Genomic DNA, 21,845 nt, shown 5'->3' on the forward strand with positions numbered 1-21,845 from the left:
AGGTGGCTGGATCGCCTAAGGTCAGGAGATCAAGACCAGCCCGACCAACATGGTAAAACCCTATCTCTACTAAAAATACAAAAATTATCTGGGCGTGGTGGTGGGCGCCTGTAATTCCAGCTATTCGGGAGGCTGAGGCAGGAGAATCACTTGAACCCGAGAGGTTGAAGTTGCAGTGAGCCAAGATGGTGCCACTGTACTCCAGCCTGGGCACCAGAGCAAGACTCCGTCTAAAAAAAAAAATTTAATAGAGGAAGCTGGAAACAGTAGATGGCTGTTCTCCAGGGAGGTGAACCTGTGCTGTCATGTGGACCTCTGAATTTTGGACCATGTTCACTCCTTCCTTATTAAGATATGCCCTGGGACGAATCAAGAAATATAGTCAACACCCCACCCTGCTCCTACTATGATGTACATAATGAAATGGGTCTTTCTCTGCAGCTTCTGACCCCACTCAGGATCTTCCTTTCACCCCGCTGCTTTCACCGAGTTCTTCCACAAGTGCTTCCAGCACAGCTAAAACACCTCTTGGGTCTGTCAGTGCTGAAAACCAGAGACCAAGAGAGGATGCAGTGAAATATCTTGCTTCTAAGGTAAGCTCTCTTGTTTTTTGGGAGCCTTCCAGATAGAGAGATTTGCTAGTTTGGTCTCTGAGAAGTAAATTGGAAAGGGGAGCTTAAAACAGAGACAACTGCTTAATGATAAAGTATAGCTGTTGATGAAATAGTGATTAAGTTATCCATGTAAAAGTATGAATGACAGTATCTGTCTTAAGACATTGGCAGTGGACTTGATCCATGTTAAACAATGGGTTGAGAGTTCCTCAAGGCAGCAGAAGGTAACATGTGCACTCGCCACAAATCCATGCTTACCTCCATGTGCTCTTCTTAATTTGGTATGTGAGCAGGAAATTGGGAGCTTCTGACTTGACCCAGACCTCTTCCCCTGCACTCTACTGCCTGAGGCCTTTGGTTCCCTCGGCTTTGTGACTGAGGTTTCTCGTGAACTTGTAATACAGCCTTCCTTGGCTGGCTTTCCCTTCTTAAATTCATGATCATCAAGGTCTTTCTGAAGTTTTTCTTCTGCTCAGCACCCATCACTGGCTCACCAGCCGCACTCCTGCATTAAAGCAGTTACTTCCCTTGCTTCTAGTGGGCTGCTTAAGTTTCCCTGGCCAGTGGTGGTGTGAGTCAGTGGAGCTGGAGAGCTGCTGGAGCCAGCAGCCATGGGGACACATTGTGAGGAGACCCTGCGGGGAGGTTGGTGAGAGCAGCTGAATAGAATCCTGTTCTGCACCAGATCCCTGTCCCTTCTCCTTCCTGGATGATGACTGCTCTTGGGACCATCAGCCCTGATGCTTCTGACCACTGGTTCAGAACAGTCCTCTGGTCATGGGTGGGTAATTTGAGATGAGTGATGTAGTGCAGGCTTCAAAGCCATCCCTGCTTACAGTGATTTTCAAACTCCATTGACTGTGACCCACATAAGAGAGACGTCTTACACTAGTGATCACTCACACATAGTCACCCACATAACTAAAGCATTTTAGAACTATATTTATTCGTATATTCTATAATATACTCTAGTATTCCTGAGTTTATTTTTTAAAAATTATGGCTCTAAATTGATTTCATGCCTGTAATCCCAGCACTTTGGGAAGCTGAGGCGTACAGATCACTCCAGTGGTCAGGAGTTCGAGACCAGCCTGGCCAACATATTGAAACCTCATCTCTACTAAAAATACAAAAATTAGCTGGGCGTGGTGCCGGGCACCTGTAATCCCAGCTACTAGGGAAGCTGAGGCAGGAGAATCGCTTGAACCCAGGAGACGAAGGTTGCAGTGAGCCAAGATTGTGCAGCTGCACTCCAACCTGAGCAACAGAGCAAGACTTCATCTCAAAAAAATAAAAAATAAAAGTAAATAACTAAATAAATAGATTTCATGACCCACTGTTGGGTCATAGAAAAAAAAGCAAAGCTGCTTTTGTGAAACGCCGTGCAAGACTGTGGTACTGGACATCTCATGATGGTTTGCACAAGCTTACGGGATCCTCACATGTATCCCTGCTAATTTCTGTCCAGGTGAGAGTTGGAGACCAGCCAGCTTTCCTCTGAGTGTTGACGATAAATTTAATCTAAACCAAAAGTCTCATGGCAGCTCCAGGTTGGCCAGAGGAAAGCTGTTGCACATTTACTTTTGCCACTTGTCTTTTAAAGAGTCTGCAGACCTGGGATCTAATCCCACATCCTTGACTATCTGTGTCAGGTTGGCAAGGCATCTAACCTCAGTGTCTGGTGCCCTCAGTGATGAACTGTGGCTAGTGGCTCTTGTCCTACTTCCTGCAGGGTCTTGCCGTGTCCAGTGGGACAGCAGCAAGGCAGATACTTCCAAAAAACATGTATCTCTTGGCACAAGTGTTTTGCTCTTCTTTGCCTTCCTTACCTTGTACTTGTGTTTCTCCTATCATCCTCCTTTGGAAAAGTATTGGGTTTTTCTTCTATCTACTGCATGCCTCCCATTCCCAACACTTCTGTGTCTGGCCGTTTCCTGGCTGCTCTCACAAGCAGCCTGCTGATGCTGCAGGTCCCTTGGAACAGGGACGATTCCTTTTCCTCTCAGTACCCAGGCAGCTCCCTCTCTCCTCCAGCTTGTCTCTCCACGTGATGGGCAGAGATTTGGTGATTTCGGGTTTCATTCTTCAGACAGCGTCCCTATTGAACTTCTCCACAGTGTCCCTTGATGCAGTGCGGGTGTGGGGAGGGGCCAACGTCTTGACCCTCCGGACCAGGAGAAGGAGCTGCTGTGACTCTGCAGCCCTGGTCTCACATCTGCTGGCTTTATCATCTGCCTTTTGGGATCAGCAAAAGGGTTTCCTAAAGAGGTGCTGCTGCTCTTGAGAACAGAAGCCTAGTGAAGATGGCACTTTTTGATGTTGAGAATATTAGGATGGCTTGGAGCTGCTCTAAGCCAGGGTAAATTTTACATTTTATGAATGCTGTTTGCTTATATTCAATACAAAGTAACGTGCTGATTTGTATGCTAATCAAGATGGATTTTGTGGATGCAGTTAAAGGTTCGCAGACCACACAAGGGAAGGAAGGAATAAATGGAACAATTATGCTAACAAATGACCCAGTCTTGGGCAATAGATGCTATGTATCTTGTTATCAGCGGACGAGCAGAGTTGTGTTCCTGTTTGAGATCGCAGAAGGAGCTGTGTGAAGAGGGTGAGGTGACGCTGACAGTTCTGCTTCCCCCTAGGTGGTGGCCTACCACTACTGCCAAGCTGACAACACGTACACTTGCCTGGTGCCCGAGTTTGTGCACAGCATCGCAGCTTTGCTCTGCCGGTCCCATCAGCTGGCCGCCTACAGAGACCTTCTGATAAAGGAGCCCCAACTACAGAGCATGCTGAGTCTCCGATCCTGTGTGCAGGACCCGGTGGCAGCTTTCAAGAGGGGAGTGCTGGAGCCACTCACAAACCTGAGAAATGGTACCTCATAGCAGCTACCTACAGCCCCTCTCAGTAGTGGTACAGCATACACAGGTGGTCCCCAGAAGGCAGGTGGTCAGCGGGGCCCTGGGGTAGAAGTGAGCTGGAGCAGGGAGAGAATGTGGAAGCGTCAGTGCCCATTCACTCCCCTTTCTCAGAACCAGCCCCATGAGGTCCCTCCTACACCACCCCTGTGGTATAGTGTTAAAAGGAGCACCCTGATAAGAATGAATGTGATGACTGAGCGGTTCCAAAGTAGTTTGTAACTGTGGGCTATTTAGATGACTTGCACCACAGAAGACTGTTGCATATTTTGCACTCCTAAGTATCTGAGGGAATAAGTGGATTATTTGGAGGAATTTTCCAGAATATATATTTGTCAGGGCCTCTGCTCAGTTGAATTGAAACCTTAAAGTGACTTCTAAAGGTTTCCATTTTAATTTTTTGTCCCCAACAAGGTATCAGTGACCTGATGGTCCCTTCAGTTTCCCATCTTCTCTCCCCTCACCTCCTCACCTTTTGAGCTTGTTTATCTGCCCACATGGCACCTCTGCTGGAAGGTGCTAGAGGGATAGAAAACAGATATGTCATCATTTCTTCTCTATTTCCTGGGCAGAAAATCAGCACTAATAAATAGAAAACCAGATTCCGGCTCGCGGAGAAGAGCCCTGTTGGAGGAGTCAGTAGTGTGGAGCTCTCACACTGTGTGGTTGTGTGGCTTGGGCCGGGCACTTTGCCCTGGGTTGGGGGCAGCGAGGGTGTCAGTTTCCCTTCCCTGGAATCCACTAAGGAGCTCTCATGGGGGACCTAGTGACTTTTCCGGATTGGGAGTCTGTTATGTGTTCATTATCTTTGTGTCGCTCACCCCAGTGACAATGGTTTATGAAGAGCTAACTATTATATACATGAGTGAGATTCTGCTAACGTGTGTCATGCAATATGTTTGTTTTGTGAGAATTGGTTTTCTTTTGGCTCTGTGCTCCAGTTTTCACTATAAATTTAATAGAAAATATGCTTCTGTGAAAACTGTTTCTTGTGCCATATGTAAACCTTTTTAGTTTCTAACATTAAACTGGGCACTAAAATACACTGGGTGTTGCTGTCTTAGAGAAATGTATAATTTCTTAATTTGAAAAAATTATTTTATCCTGTAGAGCAGAAAATTCCTGAAGAAGAATACATTATTTTGATAGATGGCTTAAATGAAGCTGAGTTTCATAAACCTGATTATGGAGATACGCTTTCTTCATTTATTACCAAAATTATTTCTAAATTTCCTGCCTGGTTGAAGTTGATTGTGACTGTAAGAGCAAATTTTCAGGTAACAAAAGAATTCTCAAATCTTTCTCCAAGTCCCTATATTCCAATTTTACAGTGATAAATATTAATAACATAAAACTGTTGTAAACCATTCAGCTGCTTGAGTTAGAAACTATGTTAAGAATTTGAAAAATTAGTCCAGAGAGCCCCACATGGGTGAAACTCTGACCTTTTTAGCTCAAGGCATATTTATCAAGATGTCAGGTAAGTTTCCTGTTGGCATCGAATTGCACATTTTCAAATGGTGGCATCTAGCCCTGGTTACCGTCATGGAGTGTGTGGGGCCAAGAGGCCTGCCAGAGTTTAAACCTACTCCTGCTGGTAGTTATTTGCATGGGTTTGCTGTGGGGCTTTGTGTTTTTTTGAAGGGAAAAATGAAGGTGAAAGATTTTTTTTTTTTTTGGAGATAGAGTCTTGCTCTGTCGCCTAGGATGGAGTACAGTGGCATGATCTTGGCTCACTGCAGCATCTGCCTCCCGGGTTCAAGTGATTCTCCTGCCTCAGCCTCCCGAGTAGCTGGGATTACAGGCAGCCACCACCACGCCTGGCTAATTTTTGTATTTTTAGTAGAGATGGATTTTCACCATGTTGGCCAGGCTGGTCTCCAACTTCTGACATCAGGTGATCCACCCGCCTCGGCCTCCCAAAGTGCTGGGATTACAGGCGTGAGCCACTGTGCCCAGCTGAAGGTGAAAGATTTTTAAGGCCTATTCTCAGAAGTCTCTTTTTTCATAAAACTTAAACATGAGGTAACATTTGCAGCGAACGGTAGGGTGATTTTTTTTCCCCTCCATCTTCCTTCTCACTTGAATCCTGAAATTGTATCTTAACCATTGACTCCTTCTATACCTATCGTTTTTCAGTAAAGACTTTTAGACATTAGGTTTTGATTTTTGCCCTTTTATGATGTTTATTTAAAAACAGCATTTGGAATTTTTTCATTATAAAAACTGAAATTATACTTCAGTTGAACTTGATGAGTGTTTTTTGGATATTCAGTTTGTATATTTTTCAGTCTTTTTTTACACAGTAAGCACAATTTCACAATCAGTAGAGCATGGGAACCAGGAACGTTACATTCCTCTTCTCAGCTGTGTAAGTTTTCAGAGCTTCAGATAGCATCCATGTAAAATGGGAGTGATTGTATTCTGCCCTCTTTATCTACATTGTTATATTAAATGAGCACATGCATTTAAATACTTCAGAAACAACAGTGGGAAGTCTTTTTAAAAAGGCAAAACTCTTTGCTGTTAGGCGTCAGATGTGCTTAATCTTTGGAATGGGGAAGAGATGGGAAGGGCACACGGGGCTTCTGGGAGCTGAGTATGTTTTGTTTCTGGGTGCTGGTTACACAGGTATACTTAGCGAAAATTAGTGACACTATGCAATTGTGATTTGTGCACAAATCATATGTTCATATGTTAGACTTCAATTTAAAAGTTTACTTTAAAAAAGCAATTAATAAAATAACATGCTATACCAAAGTAGGCAGCTTTGTTAAGATGAGCTGTCGTTGAGAGACAGCCCAGGGACCGTCTCAGATTTCCTGGTTGGGTTACATAGCCCCAGTGTTTGATGCATAAAGAAGGATGCCTTTTATCTTGGCGTCTGGCCATGTTCTTAGATGTACAGTGTTGGTTGGTGTTTGTCCTTGTTATATAAGCAGTTGCACAGTGTAAGGATTATGGGTATCAGGTCACCTGCAGAGTCTCACTGCCCTTACTGGCCCTGGCCTCGTTGCCGCTGTCTACACAGGGCTCTTACTCTGCTCGCTAGGCTCAGGGTCCTCAGATGAGGGCCTTGGGAGAGCATTTACTGATTCCATCTCCCATTAGGATTTCTTTCACATAAGCTTTTTATCTTCACCTTATCCTATTACACGTTTTAATACAAAACAATGAGTCCCTGTAATCCATGAAAATCCTCCTTGAAAGAAAACTAGTGAATCTGGTTTAAAATGCTGCTAAAATAAAAAAGGAATCTCTGTAGAGTGACACTGTGGGTTTTTGTTTTTTTCCCCCAGGAAATAATAAGTGCACTGCCGTTTGTCAAGCTTTCCTTAGATGACTTCCCAGACAACAAAGACATCCACAGCGACCTGCACGCCTATGTCCAGCACAGGGTGCACAGCAGCCAGGACATCCTCAGCAACATCTCCCTGAACGGCAAGGCTGATGCCACGCTCATTGGAAAAGTGAGCAGCCACCTGGTGCTGCGGAGCCTGGGCTCTTACCTGTACCTCAAGCTCACCCTGGACCTCTTCCAGAGGGGTCACTTGGTCATTAAGAGCGCCAGCTACAAGGTGGTGCCCGTGTCTCTCTCTGAGCTCTATTTGCTGCAGTGCAACATGAAGTTCATGACCCAGTCCGCCTTTGAGAGGGCACTTCCGATTCTCAACGTGGCCCTCGCATCCCTCCACCCCATGACAGACGAGCAGATCTTTCAGGCTATTAATGCCGGCCACATCCAGGGGGAGCAGGGATGGGAAGACTTTCAGCAGAGGATGGACGCCCTCTCCTGCTTCCTCATTAAGAGGCGAGACAAAACCCGCATGTTCTGCCACCCATCCTTCAGGGAGTGGCTTGTTTGGAGAGCAGACGGGGAAAACACGGCCTTCCTGTGTGAGCCCAGGTATGACAGGCACTTTCTGTCAGCTCTTTGCAGGGAATCTCGTGTGCAGTTGGGGAAAGGATTTAAATGTGATGCACGTGTCTCAATGGAAAGGCAATCCAGAACGACTAATTCAGTGTTACTGCTTTGTTTTCTTATTTTTCCTCCTTTTTGGCAGAAGGATGGGCAATGGGGAATTCTCTATACAGAAGCTGCCTTGTAATTGCTAGGACTCCCTTATGGATGGTACATGTGGATAAAAGGGAAACTGGGTGGTGCCTATGTGGTCCTTCCTTGCTGTCCATTCTCTCATGGAGCCCCGTCCCCTCCTCCACCCAGCTTCTGCAGGGTCATGCATGGGAACATGTGAGATCAGCTCCCAGGAACAGGGGGCTTCTCTAAAGGGTGTTCCCTGTGTGTCTGCTAACTGTCATGGGTCCTGAGCACCTCCACTCCCCTACCACTCCTTGAACATGGAGTGACTTGTCCCAGGGATGAGGTGTATCTGTGAGCCCAGAGGAAGCACCATGATCCAATCTAGCCTCCTTGCTCCACACCCCTCACCCTTTGTCGGTGAGCTCTGTGTGGCTGACTGGACCAGGCTGGGTTGCAGTTCTCCTTGCTGCCTGGGCCGCTGTTATCACAGTGGGATTGGGAGGGAAGCCTGTCTGCTGTGTGGCCTCGTAATAGCGTGAAAGGTCAGAAAGTTTGAGGGTGCAGATGCTTTCAGATATATGTATGGCAAGCCCCCAACTTCCACTTGGCCCTGGCTTTGGCCTGTGTCTCTGCTGTCTTGAGTGGCTTCTGCTCTCTGTGAGCCAGAATTGCCCCCTGCTCTAGTAACAGAGCTGGCAGGCTGCTCAGCTGACCCCTTAGGCATTTGACCAGATGCTGGGATCCAGAATGAAGAGGCGAACAAGCATTGGTGAGCCCTGCAAGCCTCACAGCCACTTTCGTCCCTGTGAATATTGACTGAACATCCACCTGATAGGCCTGGCTGCTGTTCATGTTGGGGTTCTTATTATTTTCTTCAATAACGCTGGTTGAAGGTTTGTTATCTTTTGAACCTGGTTTGGGGCAATAAACTGACATCCATATGGTCTGGCTAAATGTTTCCTTATTTAGCCAGACCATAATAGCTAGGTGAAACGTGTGCTATGACATTTCTAGCCAAGTCAGATTACTTTCTAGGGAAAGTCCAGTCATTTTCTAGGAAGACTGGCTATAGTTGAGTTTGTAGAGACATAAAAACAAATTGAAAGACTCCATCAGGACTGTAGGTTGTTACTGGGTTGGAGGCTAAAGTGGCTGGACTGTAGTCTTCATTAAGCTTCACTTCATTTTGGGTATTGGTGGGCCTTGACGTTACGTAGCCTAGGCCAGAACTAGGGTGAGTGCCTATAGGCTCCTGAATGCCACTGTGTTCTTAAAAGCAGGTGTGGGGACATCCCCTGAGACAGGACCCTGGACTAGGTGGAGGCATGAGAGGCACCAAGGGTACAGAATTTAAGGAAGCACCCACTCCTAGGATGGTGCGAGTTGTTGGCATTTTCCCAAGACCCCTTGTAGTATTTGAGTTTCATTCAATTGAGAGGATATAGAACAATGTTGGAAGGAAGCTACTGGATTCAGTTCAGCAACAGTTTTTGTTATATGCAGTTATGTGCAAAGTACTGAGGCAGACACAGAAATTCCTGGAAGAGGACCCTGCTCTCAGGGCTTCCTACACAGGGCAGGGGAGGCAGGAAGTGACATGCGAGAGGGAGGCACACTTCTTGTGGACCTCACAAGAGGCAGAAGCTTCCAGTGGCAGTAGAGGGGCCTGGGGAGGTGATTTTTAAAAATGGTGATGGTGGGTTGGGCCTCAAAAAATGGTAGCATTTCTTCTCCCACTCCCAATTGATGTATTTTTGCCATAATTATAAAGGGAGAAAATTTCAACCCCCAGACAAGAACAGTTCACTTTTTATTTCTGCCGCATTTTAAATAATATACCAACCATCTTTTTCTCTTGGAATTCTTGTCTGGGTTTTTACTCGTCACAGGCATTTTACCAAGCTGTTAGAAGCCTTAGAAAAGTGTCATTTTCATTCTCCATGGTTGTGCAAACCTCCTAGGAGGCAAATTATCATGTACTTCACTATACCCTTGTTGGATTTTTAAGTTGTTTCTAAATTACTTACAAACAGAACAACCTGTCATGTCTTGGTGCCTTACAGATCTGGATTCAAATCCTCCATTGATTGTGTATTTTTCTATGCATGAAATATATTTTAATTCTCCATGCCTGCCTTCCTTAGCTATAAAAAATGAGTGTCTTCTCACTGAGTGTTGGTAGCTATTAAATAAGATCTTAAGGCGATGTACTACTTCCTGTCTCTCCTTTCTTCCCTCTTATTTTTGATTATGCCCTAGGTTAGCATTCCAGAAACAGAATTAAGAAGTTAAAGAATAGTTTGAGTCTGGCCAGGTGTGGTGGCTTACATGTGTAATCCTAGCACTTTGGGAGGCAGAGATGGGTGGATCACCTGAGATCAGGACCAGCCTGGCCAACATGGTGAACCCCATCTCTCAAAAAAAAAAAAAAAAGGCCGAGTGTGGTGGCAGGCACCTGTAATCTCAATTGCTTGGGAGACTGAGGCAGGAGAATCACTTGAACCCAGCAGGTGAAGGTTGCAGTGAGCCAAGGATCGCGCCACTGTACCCCAGCTTGGGCAACAAGAACGAAACTCTGTCTCAAAAAAAAAAAAAAAAATAGTTTGAGTTTTCATTCATATCCACCTAGACTTAAACATATTTACATTTTGCAATATTTGCTACATCTGTTTCCTTTTTTTGTTGATGTTAAATTGTAAGCATGATATTTTACTTTAAATAACTGAATATTCATCTTAGAGATATTTTCATACTTAACCATGCTATTACTGCACCTAAAATATTAATGCAAATTTTTATTAATCTTAAACATTTAGCCATGCTCAAATTTCTGTTTTTTAGTATGTTCACATCAGAATCCAAAAAGTCCATCAGATACATTCGATTGTCTCTTTTAATCTATAGTTTCTCTTCTCATCTTTTTTCTTTTTCCTCACAATTTATTTGTTTAAAAAGAGCAACTGGGTAGTTCGTCCTGTATAGTTTCCTATAGTCTGAATTTTGTGTCCTCATGTTGTTTTTTCATGTGTTCCTCTCACCCCTATTTCCTATAAATTGGTAGTGAAGTTTAGAGCTTGTTCAGAGTCTGTATTTTTAAACAAAGACACTTAGTAGGTGGTGGTGAGTACCTCTCTCAGGAGGTGCATGACATCATCATGTCTCTGTAGGCACTCGAAGCCATTGATGAGCGTTTCTAAGATCCATCAGCTTTTTTTTGGTTGCACAGGCAGTCTCATTTAGAACAGTCCCCTATTAGCTCTGTTCTCTGTTAACTCGAGAAGTGAATAGGTTGTTAGTAGGTAGGTAGAACAAGGCTGTTGAAGACAGGAGGAGCTGTTGAAGACCTTGGATCAGAATGAGGAGGCCACATTCTGCAACAGCAAATCTAGGTTGACTTGACCTTTTTTCATGGAACAGAGGAGAGGAAAGAGCTAACAGAAGGAGTGTGCAGGGCACAGAGTGTGTGGGGCCTACTGTCAGTCAGGAGTGGGGTCTTGCGGGGTACTGGGGATAGAGATGGGCCTTGCTGACATGAGGTAGCTGTTGTGGCTTGGCCTCGTGGGCAGAGTAGAGGAAGAGGAGTCAGAAACTAGGTGTGTCTTTGCTCTGAAGAAGGGTAAGAAAGGCAGGCGGTATGCAGCAGGTTTCGCAGGGACAGGGCTGGTTTTAGTTTTCAGCAGTTGAGATTGCAAGATAGCCGTCTGTCCCAGGCAGACAGGTTCCAGGGGCAGGGTGGGTCGGCAGTTTGGAGGAGAAACTGACGGTTGAAGATCTAGCATCACTGACGGAGAGGTGTCTGGCATGACTCGGTGAGGAAGCTCATGTCATTAGAGAAAAGATAGCACTGGGCTTCCAGGGCGTGGAGGAGGGCTTCAGGGAGGGACCTTACGGATGTAAGTGTTGCCAAGAGGTGAAGGGAAATGAGGGTTAAGAGGAAGCCATTGGATTTTCAGTGAGGGAGGAGGGTCCTGGATCCTTAGGAGACTCTGACTGTTGGGTTGAGAGGAGAGAAAGGAAGGAGCCAGCATCTTGGGATGGGAGGTGGAAGGGCTTAGGGGATGGGTGATTTTGTTTGTTTGTTTGTTTGTTTTTTAATAACACAGGAGATTGGGACATTGTTGGAAACATCACGGAAAGATAGTGTAGAGAAAGATCCATAAAGAAGGAGAAATTGGGAATGCGAGGAGGAGGGAATGGGACCTGAGCGATGGGGGCAGGTTGCCTCCTCTTTGTTCCTGTGGAATCTGTTCGCAGCACCCAGTTAGCTAACTTGCGTTTCGTTTGCGTGTCCCCTCCCATCGCTTAGAGCTTCTCAAGGGAAACACCTTGCATTGTTCCCCATAAAATCCCCGCCATCAGATGTGGTGCCAGTGATAAGGTGTAGCTGTGAATGAATGAAGGAAGACTCAAGCTCTACTGGCTAAGAGCACAGGCTCTCCTGTCTGACCAACTTTAATTCAAATCTCTGCTCTGTCATCTAACCATGTGGTCTTGGACAAGTCGCTTTACCTGTTCAGGCCTCTGTTTCTTCATGTAAGCATATGGGGGTCATAGGATTGTGCAGGTAAATGTATCAAGATAATTCAGTTAGGTTTCTGCATCTGGCATAGAGTAAGAGCTTGATACCTGGAAGCTTTGGAAATGAACAGAATCATGAATGCAGATGATTTTAGAAGGGGATTGCTTGGTTTCAAGAACAAGAGGGCAGAGAGGAATGATGAGCAGGGTTGCAGGAGCGTAGGTGGGGAACAGTGGCATGGGGAGTTGTCTCCTCAGAGAGGTGGGATGCCCTGTGCTCAACTGGGAGCACTGGAAACCTTAGGCCCGGCCACCAAGGGGTGTGTTGTCATCACCCTATAAGGTGATACTTAGTGTGTCTTTGTGATGGACACAGTTGGCCTGGCCACAGAGCTCAGCCAGCTGGGAGACTTAGGAAGACTTAGCCTGTGGTTGGGAGAGTGGCCCGCAGCTGACATGATCTGGGCCACATTGAATCCTGGTATCAGTCCATGGGTAGGACCTGGGGAGACCTTGGGGGCCTGGAGCACTAGAGAGATGCCGACAGCAGTTTCCATGGGAACAAGGGAGGAGGGGAATCCCAGGCTCAAGATCTGGGACGTGGAAGGTGTCCAGGGGATGACAGGGCATGTGCTCATGGGAAAACTTCAGGCCATTACAAGACATTGGACGGGACTCAGTGGGCAGTGTGGTCTTAAACGTCATACCCTCCCCTGTAGTGTAAAAACTGATTCCTTGGCCTCCACCTGCCTTGATTTCCTCATCTCTAACGTGGTTTATAACCTATTTGAGAAGCAGGCATGCATCTGGATAGACAAATGCACTTTAAATAATGTGTGCCTTTAATCATCTAGATTAGCAGCTACTAGGAGGATGCATTTTAAAACATATGTAATGTTTATTTTTTCTTCCCTCCACAACTACCTGCTTTTCCCCAACCAAACTGCTCAAAGTTGACAAGATGATAGAAATGAAAGTAATTTACATTGCATAGAAGTCACTGCTATTGGAATAAGCAACTCTGTGTGTCATTTAGAAATTAATTGGCTCAGACAAAGGCATGGGGTCCACAGGAAGACAGTGAATCCTATGGACATAGAGAGCAAATGGGCAGGATGGCCCTTTCACAAAAGGGAAATGGGCAGGATGGTACCTTCACAAAAGGGAAATGGGCGCTATTAGTTGGATGTCAACCATGTGCCAGCCACTGCAAACCCACTTAGAGGCCTTAGCCTTCTTCTCACCACAAGGACTTGTGTGCCATCCAAGCCTAGAATTCTCTGCTTTCCTGATCATGAGCTGTCACCTAGCATGGCCTGGCTTTTCTCTCCTTCCTACTGTGAGGCCTTGTCCTTTGTCTACCCCCAGTGGTGGTGATCCTGAGGGGACCTGAAGGCCAGGCCCAGGGATGGTTCTGTGCTCTGTGTCTATTCATGCTTGCATCCCAGAAACACATTTGAGTGTTCACCAAGTGCTGGGCACTTTGCTAGGCATTATGACTCAGACGAGACCCTTAGCCTCCCAGAGTTTACATCTTTGTGACAGACATAAATCAATGACTAAGGCAATGGGTGGTGAATTGAGAGTGGGTCTGCAGTGTGGTGGAATGGGTTCTTCTGCTATGAGTCTTTGTATTCCTTCCCCTAGGAATGGGCACGCACTCCTGGCATTCATGTTCTCGCGTCAGGAGGGCAAGTTGAACCGCCAGCAGACCATGGAGCTCGGCCACCACATCCTGAAGGCACACATTTTCAAGGTGAGATGCACACCAGCTTGGGGAAGGGTTTCTTTGTTGTCATTTTGAGGTTTTGCTTTGGAGATTTTAGAGAGCTCTGTCAGCCATCCAAGAAACACTCCACGCACCTCAGCCCAAATGCAACCTCTTCCTGCCTCCCCTCTCCAAAAGTAACCACTGTTCTGACTCAGCCTGGGCATTTCCTTGCATCTTGCTATAGTTGATTGCTCAAGTGTATATCTGAGTGCTGGAGTTAAGTTTTACTTCTTCCCACCTTTAAATCTCTGATAAGTTTCTTTTTATCTAAAGGCTCCACTTTGTTCATTACTTTTTGTTTCCTTGTTATTGATTTGTCCGAGAACCTGAGTTCCTTGACCTGTGTGATTTTGTACCACCTGGACTTTCTAACTGTGTGCTTGTTTTTCATGATGCAGTTTAACATGTTCCTCTTTCCCCTGGGTTTTCACAGGCTTAATCACATTGATCATTTTTTAGGATGTCAAGGTTCCAGTTAAGTTTCTTTTTTTTTTTTTTTTTTGAGGCGGAGTCTCGCTCTGTCGCCCAGGCTGGAGTGCAGTGGCCGGATCTCAGCTCACTGCAAGCTCCGCCTCCCGGGTTCACGCCATTCTCCTGCCTCAAGACTCCCGAGTAGCTGGGACTACAGGCGCCCGCCACCTCGCCCGGCTAGATTTTTGTATTTTTTAGTAGAGACGGGGTTTCACCGGGTTAGCCAGGATGGTCTTGATCTCCTGACCTCGTGATCCGCCCGTCTCGGCCTCCCAAAGTGCTGGGATTACAGGCTTGAGCCACCGCGCCCGGCAGTTGTAAGTTTCTTATATCAGGAGGCACAGCATTTGTGTTTGCTTCTCATTTTGTGGTGCCATCAGTCATTTCTGGTCACTGCCTGGACTTATTCATTCACGGTTACACCTGGTGATTTTTTAATTTTTTTATTTTTATTTTTTGAAATGAAGTCTCACTGTGTTTGCCCAGGCTGGAGAGCAATGGTGCGATCATAGCTCACTGGGCTCTAGCAATCCTCTCACCTCAGCCTCCCAAGTAACTGGAACTACAGGCACGCATCACCTTGCGGGGCTCAGATGGTGATATTCTAATTCTGTCATTTATTCTTCCTCTAATTTACTTCCAGCATGGCAAAACCTTGTCTCCACTAAAAATAAAAAAATTAGCTGGGAGTGGTGACATGTATCTGTAATCCCAGGTACTTGAGAGGCTGAGGCATGAGAATCACTTGAGCCTGAGAGGTGGAGGTTGAAGTGAGCTGAGATTGCACCACTGCACTTCCAACCTGGGTGACACAGCAAGACTCTGACTCAAAAAAAGAGAAACTCTCATCTGCCATCTTTCTCCCCAGGCACACAGTTAACCTAGTGAAGACAGGCTGGTTCCTTGACCCTTGGTTTCAGGTAGTGAAAGCTCGCATGTCCGGGCGTTCTTTGTGTGAGACCCTGTGCCTTCTGCGGGTATCTGCACCCTCTGCGGCAGATCTACTTTCAGAGTGATCCTGCAGGTGGGAATGAGATGCTCAGGCAGGTCTGTCTCTGATTGTTTCCAGGGCCTCAGTAAGAAGACGGGAATTTCTTCAAGCCATCTCCAAGCCCTGTGGATTGGCTATAGCACCGAGGGGCTGTCCGCCGCCCTGGCCTCTCTCAGGAATCTTTATACTCCCAACGTGAAGGTGAGCAACCTTCTGCATAGAGAGCCGGAGACCCAGGCCTGGCCGGCTGCTGGCTGTTCCTCCAACAGCCCTGCTTCCCTCTGCCCTGGGTGGTGGTGAGAGGATGCAGAGGAGCTTCTAATGATGTGCTTCCCTGATCACGCAGGCTTGGGCACTCTATTACTCATTCTCCCAGAAGTTTAGCTTTTCTTTGGCAGAAAGATGTGGGTGGTCAGGGCTGCTCTGGGCACATGTGGTGACTGTTGCGCAGCAGATGTGATAAGGAAGCAATTTACAAAAGAGATCAAAGATCAGAGAGATTTCTAGGGAAAATGGATTTTTTAAGTGTCCTGGGTTACTAATCTGGACCATCTCTTTAGAGTTCATGGGAAATTAAGCCTTGATGCGTGATGCATAGAGATAAGTACACAGAAAAACAATCATCAAGGTTTCATGTACACATATTTCTGCCTATGGAAAGGATGTCAGCATGGCCTTCTGTGGAGCCAAGAGCTTCTTCACTTCTTGGTCAGTGGCTGTCATGTCATGATGTTCCACTCAGCTTTTTAAGGTAGATTTTTCTGATTTCATGTAGCCTGGGAATCTGAAGCACATAGAGGCCAAGTGGCCTATTAAGGTCACAGAGACAGTTAGTGTCCAGGCCTTTCAGCTGCAGGCTCTGATGTGCCCGGCTGCCTGTGGAAGCTCTGGGGCAGATTAGTGAGCCAGGCCTTCCTCCTGAATCACTCACATTGTTTTATCTTTCATTTCAGCTAAGAGTGTATCTTTTTGCTTCTCCATAACTAATGAAATTCTATAATCATAAGGAAGAAAGACAAGAATAAAAATGGCAATATCTGTTTTCATACTTTAATGAATTTCTGGGCATAGAATTTATTTTAATACGGTGATAAGTAAATGGGAAACATCTGTTGAGTACAAGTTTTTAAGACAGTAAATTTAAAGGTACAGCATAATAGTGTAATGAGCATGGCTCTCCTGGGATTATAAACTTTCCTCTTTAATGTATGTGTGATTTTAAGAGTTAATCATTTTTACTTCGTTTTATAAAACTCCAGTGTCACATCTACACCATCCCCCAAATTATTTCTATAATGTGGTTATAGAATCTTAAGTCTTTTCATTATCCTTCCATTTCTTGTATCTTTCAAGCGGGGGGGAAGGTTTTCACAGGATCCTGAACAAATTACAGTAATTTTAAATTATGCATGCAATTAAGGAACTTTTTTTAGAGTGTCTTAAATGTTGTCGTACAAGAATGAATGTCATTTTGAACAATAATTGCAGTTTGCCACGTTGGTAGATTAAAGTGACTTGCTCTGGGATGATTACTTGGTAGATGGATTTTAGTTGCAGTGGCATGCCAGCAGTCTCTAACCATGTCATCTCCTGTGGCCAGGCCAGGATGAGCCAGCCTGGGCCCCGCTGGCCCACTGGGGTCCCATCCAGCCAGTGGTTTTGTTGCACCATCTCATAGGCTGTGGCCTCAGGAGGATTTAGGTTGCAATTCTTTTCTCAGCTGACAACAGAAAGGAGAGGAGAACATGAGCTAGGCGTGGCCTTTGGCCCAACTTCCTTTGGCTGGGAGATCCAGTAATATCCTGCATCATAGTCAGGAAGGACACATTTAAAAACAACTGTGCTTGTGTGAGCTTCCAGTGTACTTAGTGGGAATGCTGATGCAGCCCCATGACCACCCTGGCCAAACCTCTTCTCATCCTCATGATGGTATTGCCTTGCATACCCCCACCTCCCTTCCTGTTTTCATTAAATCCAGAAGTTGAGAGATACCACCACTTCCGAGTGTTGTCCAAGGAGAGCTTCTGTGATCATGATCGGAAAATGTCCATACTGTTGGGGGAAAATCTATAGGATTAGTTATTTAAACGGGCTCCTTCAGCGCAGTGCAATCTCAGCCAGGACTGCTGCCTCTGCTGCCTGACTGCTCTGTGACCATCATTAGCTTTGTGCTTAGCACTCAGCTCTGCCTTACTCCCTCTGAGCCCTGGCTTTCTCACCTATAAAGTGGAGACACAAAAGAGACTGTGTCTCGAGTGATGAGAAACCTTACTGAGATGTTAAAGTTACTGGGAACATACTTGGCATTTATTATGTTTACATGAATTCTTATTAGTGCTTTGCCTCATCTCTGGAAACTGGTTCTGCTGTGGGCACCTGGGAACTTCTGGATGTGTCGGTTGGTGCTTGTTAACAAGAGCTGCCTACCTTGAGGATGTGATGGTTGCAGGTGACTTACCTCTGCCCTCAACTTGGCATGAGGTGTCCCTGCTGCTCTGTGCTGGTGAACAACCCAGGGTGGGCATGCGGGGTGATGTGGACAGGAGGGCAGAGCTCCCTCCTGTGCCTTCCAGAGGTCAGGGACATGAGTTCTTGTCGTTTCTGAAGACTCCATGAAAGGTTGATTATAACGTCGATTAATGTTTATTTAGCATGTACAGGATGCTGAGTGCTGTGCTAAATGCCTGATGCACATGTATATACATACTTTTTTTACACATTGATTTTTAATCTTTATAACCACCAAGTGAAGCGAAACTTTTATCCTCGTTTTTTTAGATGAGAAAACTGAGGGCAGTTGATAACGTTCCAAAATCACACAGCTGGAAGGGTTCCTGACACTCAGCAAGCCCTTGCTCTACAGGTGCCTTTATCACTTGATGTGTTTACAGCCCTGGCTGCCAGCTAAAATCACCTGGGAGCTCTGGGTACCACAGCCCCAGCCCCAGTTAAGTCAGAATCTCCGAGAGTGGGGCCAGGGTATTGGAAACTTTCAAGCTCCCAGGTGGTTTCAGCATGCATCAAGGTTAAGAACCATAGTTTGGGGGAAGATGATGGAGGGTTAAATGGTAAAAACAACTACAGCCTTACACCAACAAAGGAAAATGTTTTTCCCAGAAGCAGATGACATGTGAATTGATGACATCTTTAGGAAACCTGCCCTGAGCACATGCCTTCCAGGTAAACTCTTGTAAGGGATTCATCATGGCACTCCAAGTGTACCTTCCACTATTATTAGCAAAAGAGTACCTGTTAGAATAGGATGGCATGCTGCTGTTTTCTTAGGTGGCACCTAAAGCACAGAGAGGTTGAGGAATTTTCTGAAAATCACACAGTAGGTTAGTTTAGGGGCTGGTTGAGAACTCACACCACTTAATCCTTTATCTTTTAGGCTCATGGATCTCAGGAAGGTATGGGGTTGATGGGGGAGGAGAGAATGTAACTGTCTGGCAAAATCATCCAGGGAATTTACACATGATCCTGCCCGTCCTGTGGCTATCAGAGTCTGGTGTGCCCCTTGCGACGTTGCACGTATTTTCCAGACATGTGTATCTTCTGTGCTTCTCTTGCTGAGGACTGGTTTCATCGGCCTTAATAAAATCCTCACGTATTTCTTCAGCATAATCTGATTCTGTCCACACTAACAGTTATTCAAGGGGATTTTTAAAACACTTTTATTAATTAATTTTAATTTTTTTTTTTTTTTGAGATGGAGTTTTGCTCTTGTTGCCAAGGCTGGCGTGATCTTGGCTCACTGCAACCTTCGCCTCCTGGGTTCAAGTGATTCTCCTGCCTCAGCCTCCTGAATAGCTGAGATTACAGGCGCGTGCCACCACAACCAGCTAATTTTTGTATTTTAGAGACTTGGTTTCACCATATTGGCCAGGCTGATCTCAAACTCCTGACCTCAGGTGATCCACACACCTCGGTCTCCCAAAGTGCTGGGATTATAGGCATGAGCCACCACGCCTGGCTACACTTTTATTAATGTTGTAGTGTAATGCAATCTTAAAATGCTTTTGAATTAGATCGGAGTCTGGTGGCATTTTTAAAAGCAAGCCTATATAGATCTGTAAAGAAGGCTCGGTGGGGATTAATTAGGTCATTTGCCTGAAGTTGCCCATGAAACAGCAGTGTTAGGACATGACACCCTTTCTGATCTCTCATCTGTTCCTCCACGAGTACAAGTTGACAACGAGACCCTAGAGGCTGGGTTGGTGCTCACCTGGATCTAGCTAGACAGTGGTCTCTCTGATGGGGTAAACAGCGGGGTGGTCGTCAGGTGGTCGGCTGTCTCCTCAGGGCCTCCTTGTCACTTGCAAACAGCCTGTTCTTCCTTAAATGTAGGTGGCAGTCCCAGCAGTGTGAAGAACCTGATGTGTAGGCCATCCCCATCCATGGAGGGGCTCTGTTTGCTTTTCTTCTCTGTGAACTTCTGTATTGTAGAACCAGAGTCTGGTGCAGTGGACTAAGCAGGAAAACAGAGCATGCTGAGGGATAGAAAGGGCCCGGGTGCATGCACAGGTGTGTACATGGAGGCAGGGTACTCTCTCCCCTGTGTCCTGGCACTGGAGCAGAACCCTGCAGGAAGTGATCCTGTGGCATCTATATGTATGGAATGGGCATTCCAGTTAGGGAACTAAAAGGGGTAGAGGCCATGAGGCTGGCCTTGCCGGGCATCGTCACAGCACATGCTGAGTCCAAGGTGGCTGCAGTGAGGGAAGGATTCTGCAGAGAAGATCAGAGAGGAAGCTGGAGACCTGAATCACATAGGGGTAAGCTTCAGTAGCCAAGACATCTTCAAATTTGACACCTGGGGTTCTAACCTGTCGCTATGCCATTGTGAGTTATGGTTTTACCACCTGGTAGTATAATTTTCCAGACCCATCTGTTTGTAAATATTCTGTTTGTCAGCTACTCTTGTGGACACGTATCACTGAAATATCCTGAATTTTTTATGCCTTGTCGTCTCTTTGTATCTTTTAATGATCCCCATGTGTCTCTAGTCAATAAATGACAGTCTCTGTGGTTTTCACATTTAGCGGGCAGGTGGAGGACCTGCCAGGCTTTGGCAGGGGCAGTGATTGATGTGGGTCAGGACCATTGAAGTGAGCCTTTGAAAGAAACACACTGGACATCTTAACAGCTGTTAAAGGAGCATCATTTTTATCTAATGATCTGGAGATCTGAAAGAAAAAATATTAATATACCTAAAATTTGCATATGTTCAGTGATTTTATTTTAAAACCTGGAGATGTAAAGCTTTTCCCAATACCTAGATCCAAGGAGATTACTAACTGGGGAATATAGTAATTAGTGGAAGCAGCACATTATTTTCTAGCAGTGTTATGCTGCTGACAATCCTGGCACATGTGGACATTGCCATATTTTCTGTTTCTTTTAGGAACACATCCCCATAAAGTATTTGTATTTACTTTTGGCCTTATGTCACTATTAACACCATGACTGTTTTTTTCTTTTTTAAAATTTTTTTTATAAAGACGGGGTCTTGCCATGTTGCCCAGATTGGTTTCAGACTCCTAAGCTCAAGCAGTCCTCCCTCCTCAGCCTCCTAAAATACTGGCATTACAGTTGTGAGCCCCTGTACCCAGCCACAATTATTACTTCATTGCCAGGAAAATGAATTTCCTGGTTTTGTTGAGGTTAAACAGTGATTTTTCAAATTGTGGTTCCCCAAACCAAGAGTGTCAATATCAACGGGGAACTCGTTAAAAATGTACCACCCAGATATAATGAATCAGAAATCAGGGTGGGGCCCAAGAAATTGCAGTTGTTTAGTTTTTTTTGTTTTTGTTTTTGTTTTTGTTTTGTTTTGTTTTTGAGACGGAGTCTTGCTCTGTCCCCCAGGCTGGAGTGCAGTGATATGATCTCACCTCACTGCAGCCTCTGCCTCCTGCGTTCAAGTGATTCTCCTGTGTCAGTCTCCTGAATATCTGGGATACAGGCGTGCGCCACCACGCCAGCTAAATTTTGTATTTTTAGTAGAGATGGGGTTTCACCATGTTGTCCGGGCTGGTCTCAACCTCCTAACTGCAGGTGATCCATCCGCCTCAGCCTCTCAAAGTGCTGGGATTACAGGCGTGAGCCACCGTGCCTGGCCATTTGTTTAGTTTTTATTTTTAATTGTGGTTAAGAAACACATAAATGGAAATTTACCATCTTAACCATTTTTAAGTGTGCAATTCAGTAGTGTTAACAATACTCACATTGTTGTGTGATAGATCTTCAGTACTTGTCATATTGCAAAATTAAAACTCTGTATCCCTTAAGCAACAACTGTCATTTCTCCCTGTGCCCAGGCCCAGAAACCTTCATTCTACTGTCTATGAATTTGACTACTGTATATATCTCATAAGTGGTATCACACAGTATTTGTTCTTTTGCGTCTGGCTTGTTTCACTTATTTCATTTCCCCAAGGTTTACCCATATTGTCACATATGGCAGGATTTTCTCCCTTTGTAAGACTGAGTAATAATCCATTGTATGTATATG

The 21,845-nt window shown here is 45.4% G+C and overlaps 1 protein-coding gene across 11 annotated transcripts in view; it reads left to right on the forward strand.

The window, feature by feature from the left end:
- Positions 1 to 21,845, forward strand: part of TANC1 (tetratricopeptide repeat, ankyrin repeat and coiled-coil containing 1) — a 264,487-nt gene that overhangs the window by 203,003 nt on the left and 39,639 nt on the right. For all 11 annotated transcript variants that reach the window (XM_038002078.2, XM_038002080.2, XM_038002079.2 and 8 more), the window contains 6 exons: positions 442 to 593; positions 3,263 to 3,494; positions 4,649 to 4,815; positions 6,838 to 7,445; positions 13,746 to 13,854; positions 15,410 to 15,532. In XM_038002078.2, the coding sequence (XP_037858006.1) occupies positions 442 to 593; positions 3,263 to 3,494; positions 4,649 to 4,815; positions 6,838 to 7,445; positions 13,746 to 13,854; positions 15,410 to 15,532 (1,391 nt within the window). The remainder of the gene's footprint in view (positions 1 to 441; positions 594 to 3,262; positions 3,495 to 4,648; positions 4,816 to 6,837; positions 7,446 to 13,745; positions 13,855 to 15,409; positions 15,533 to 21,845) is intronic.

Source organism: Chlorocebus sabaeus, chromosome 10 (genome assembly GCF_047675955.1).
Source record: "Chlorocebus sabaeus isolate Y175 chromosome 10, mChlSab1.0.hap1, whole genome shotgun sequence".
NCBI classification, from domain to species: domain Eukaryota; kingdom Metazoa; phylum Chordata; class Mammalia; order Primates; family Cercopithecidae; genus Chlorocebus; species Chlorocebus sabaeus.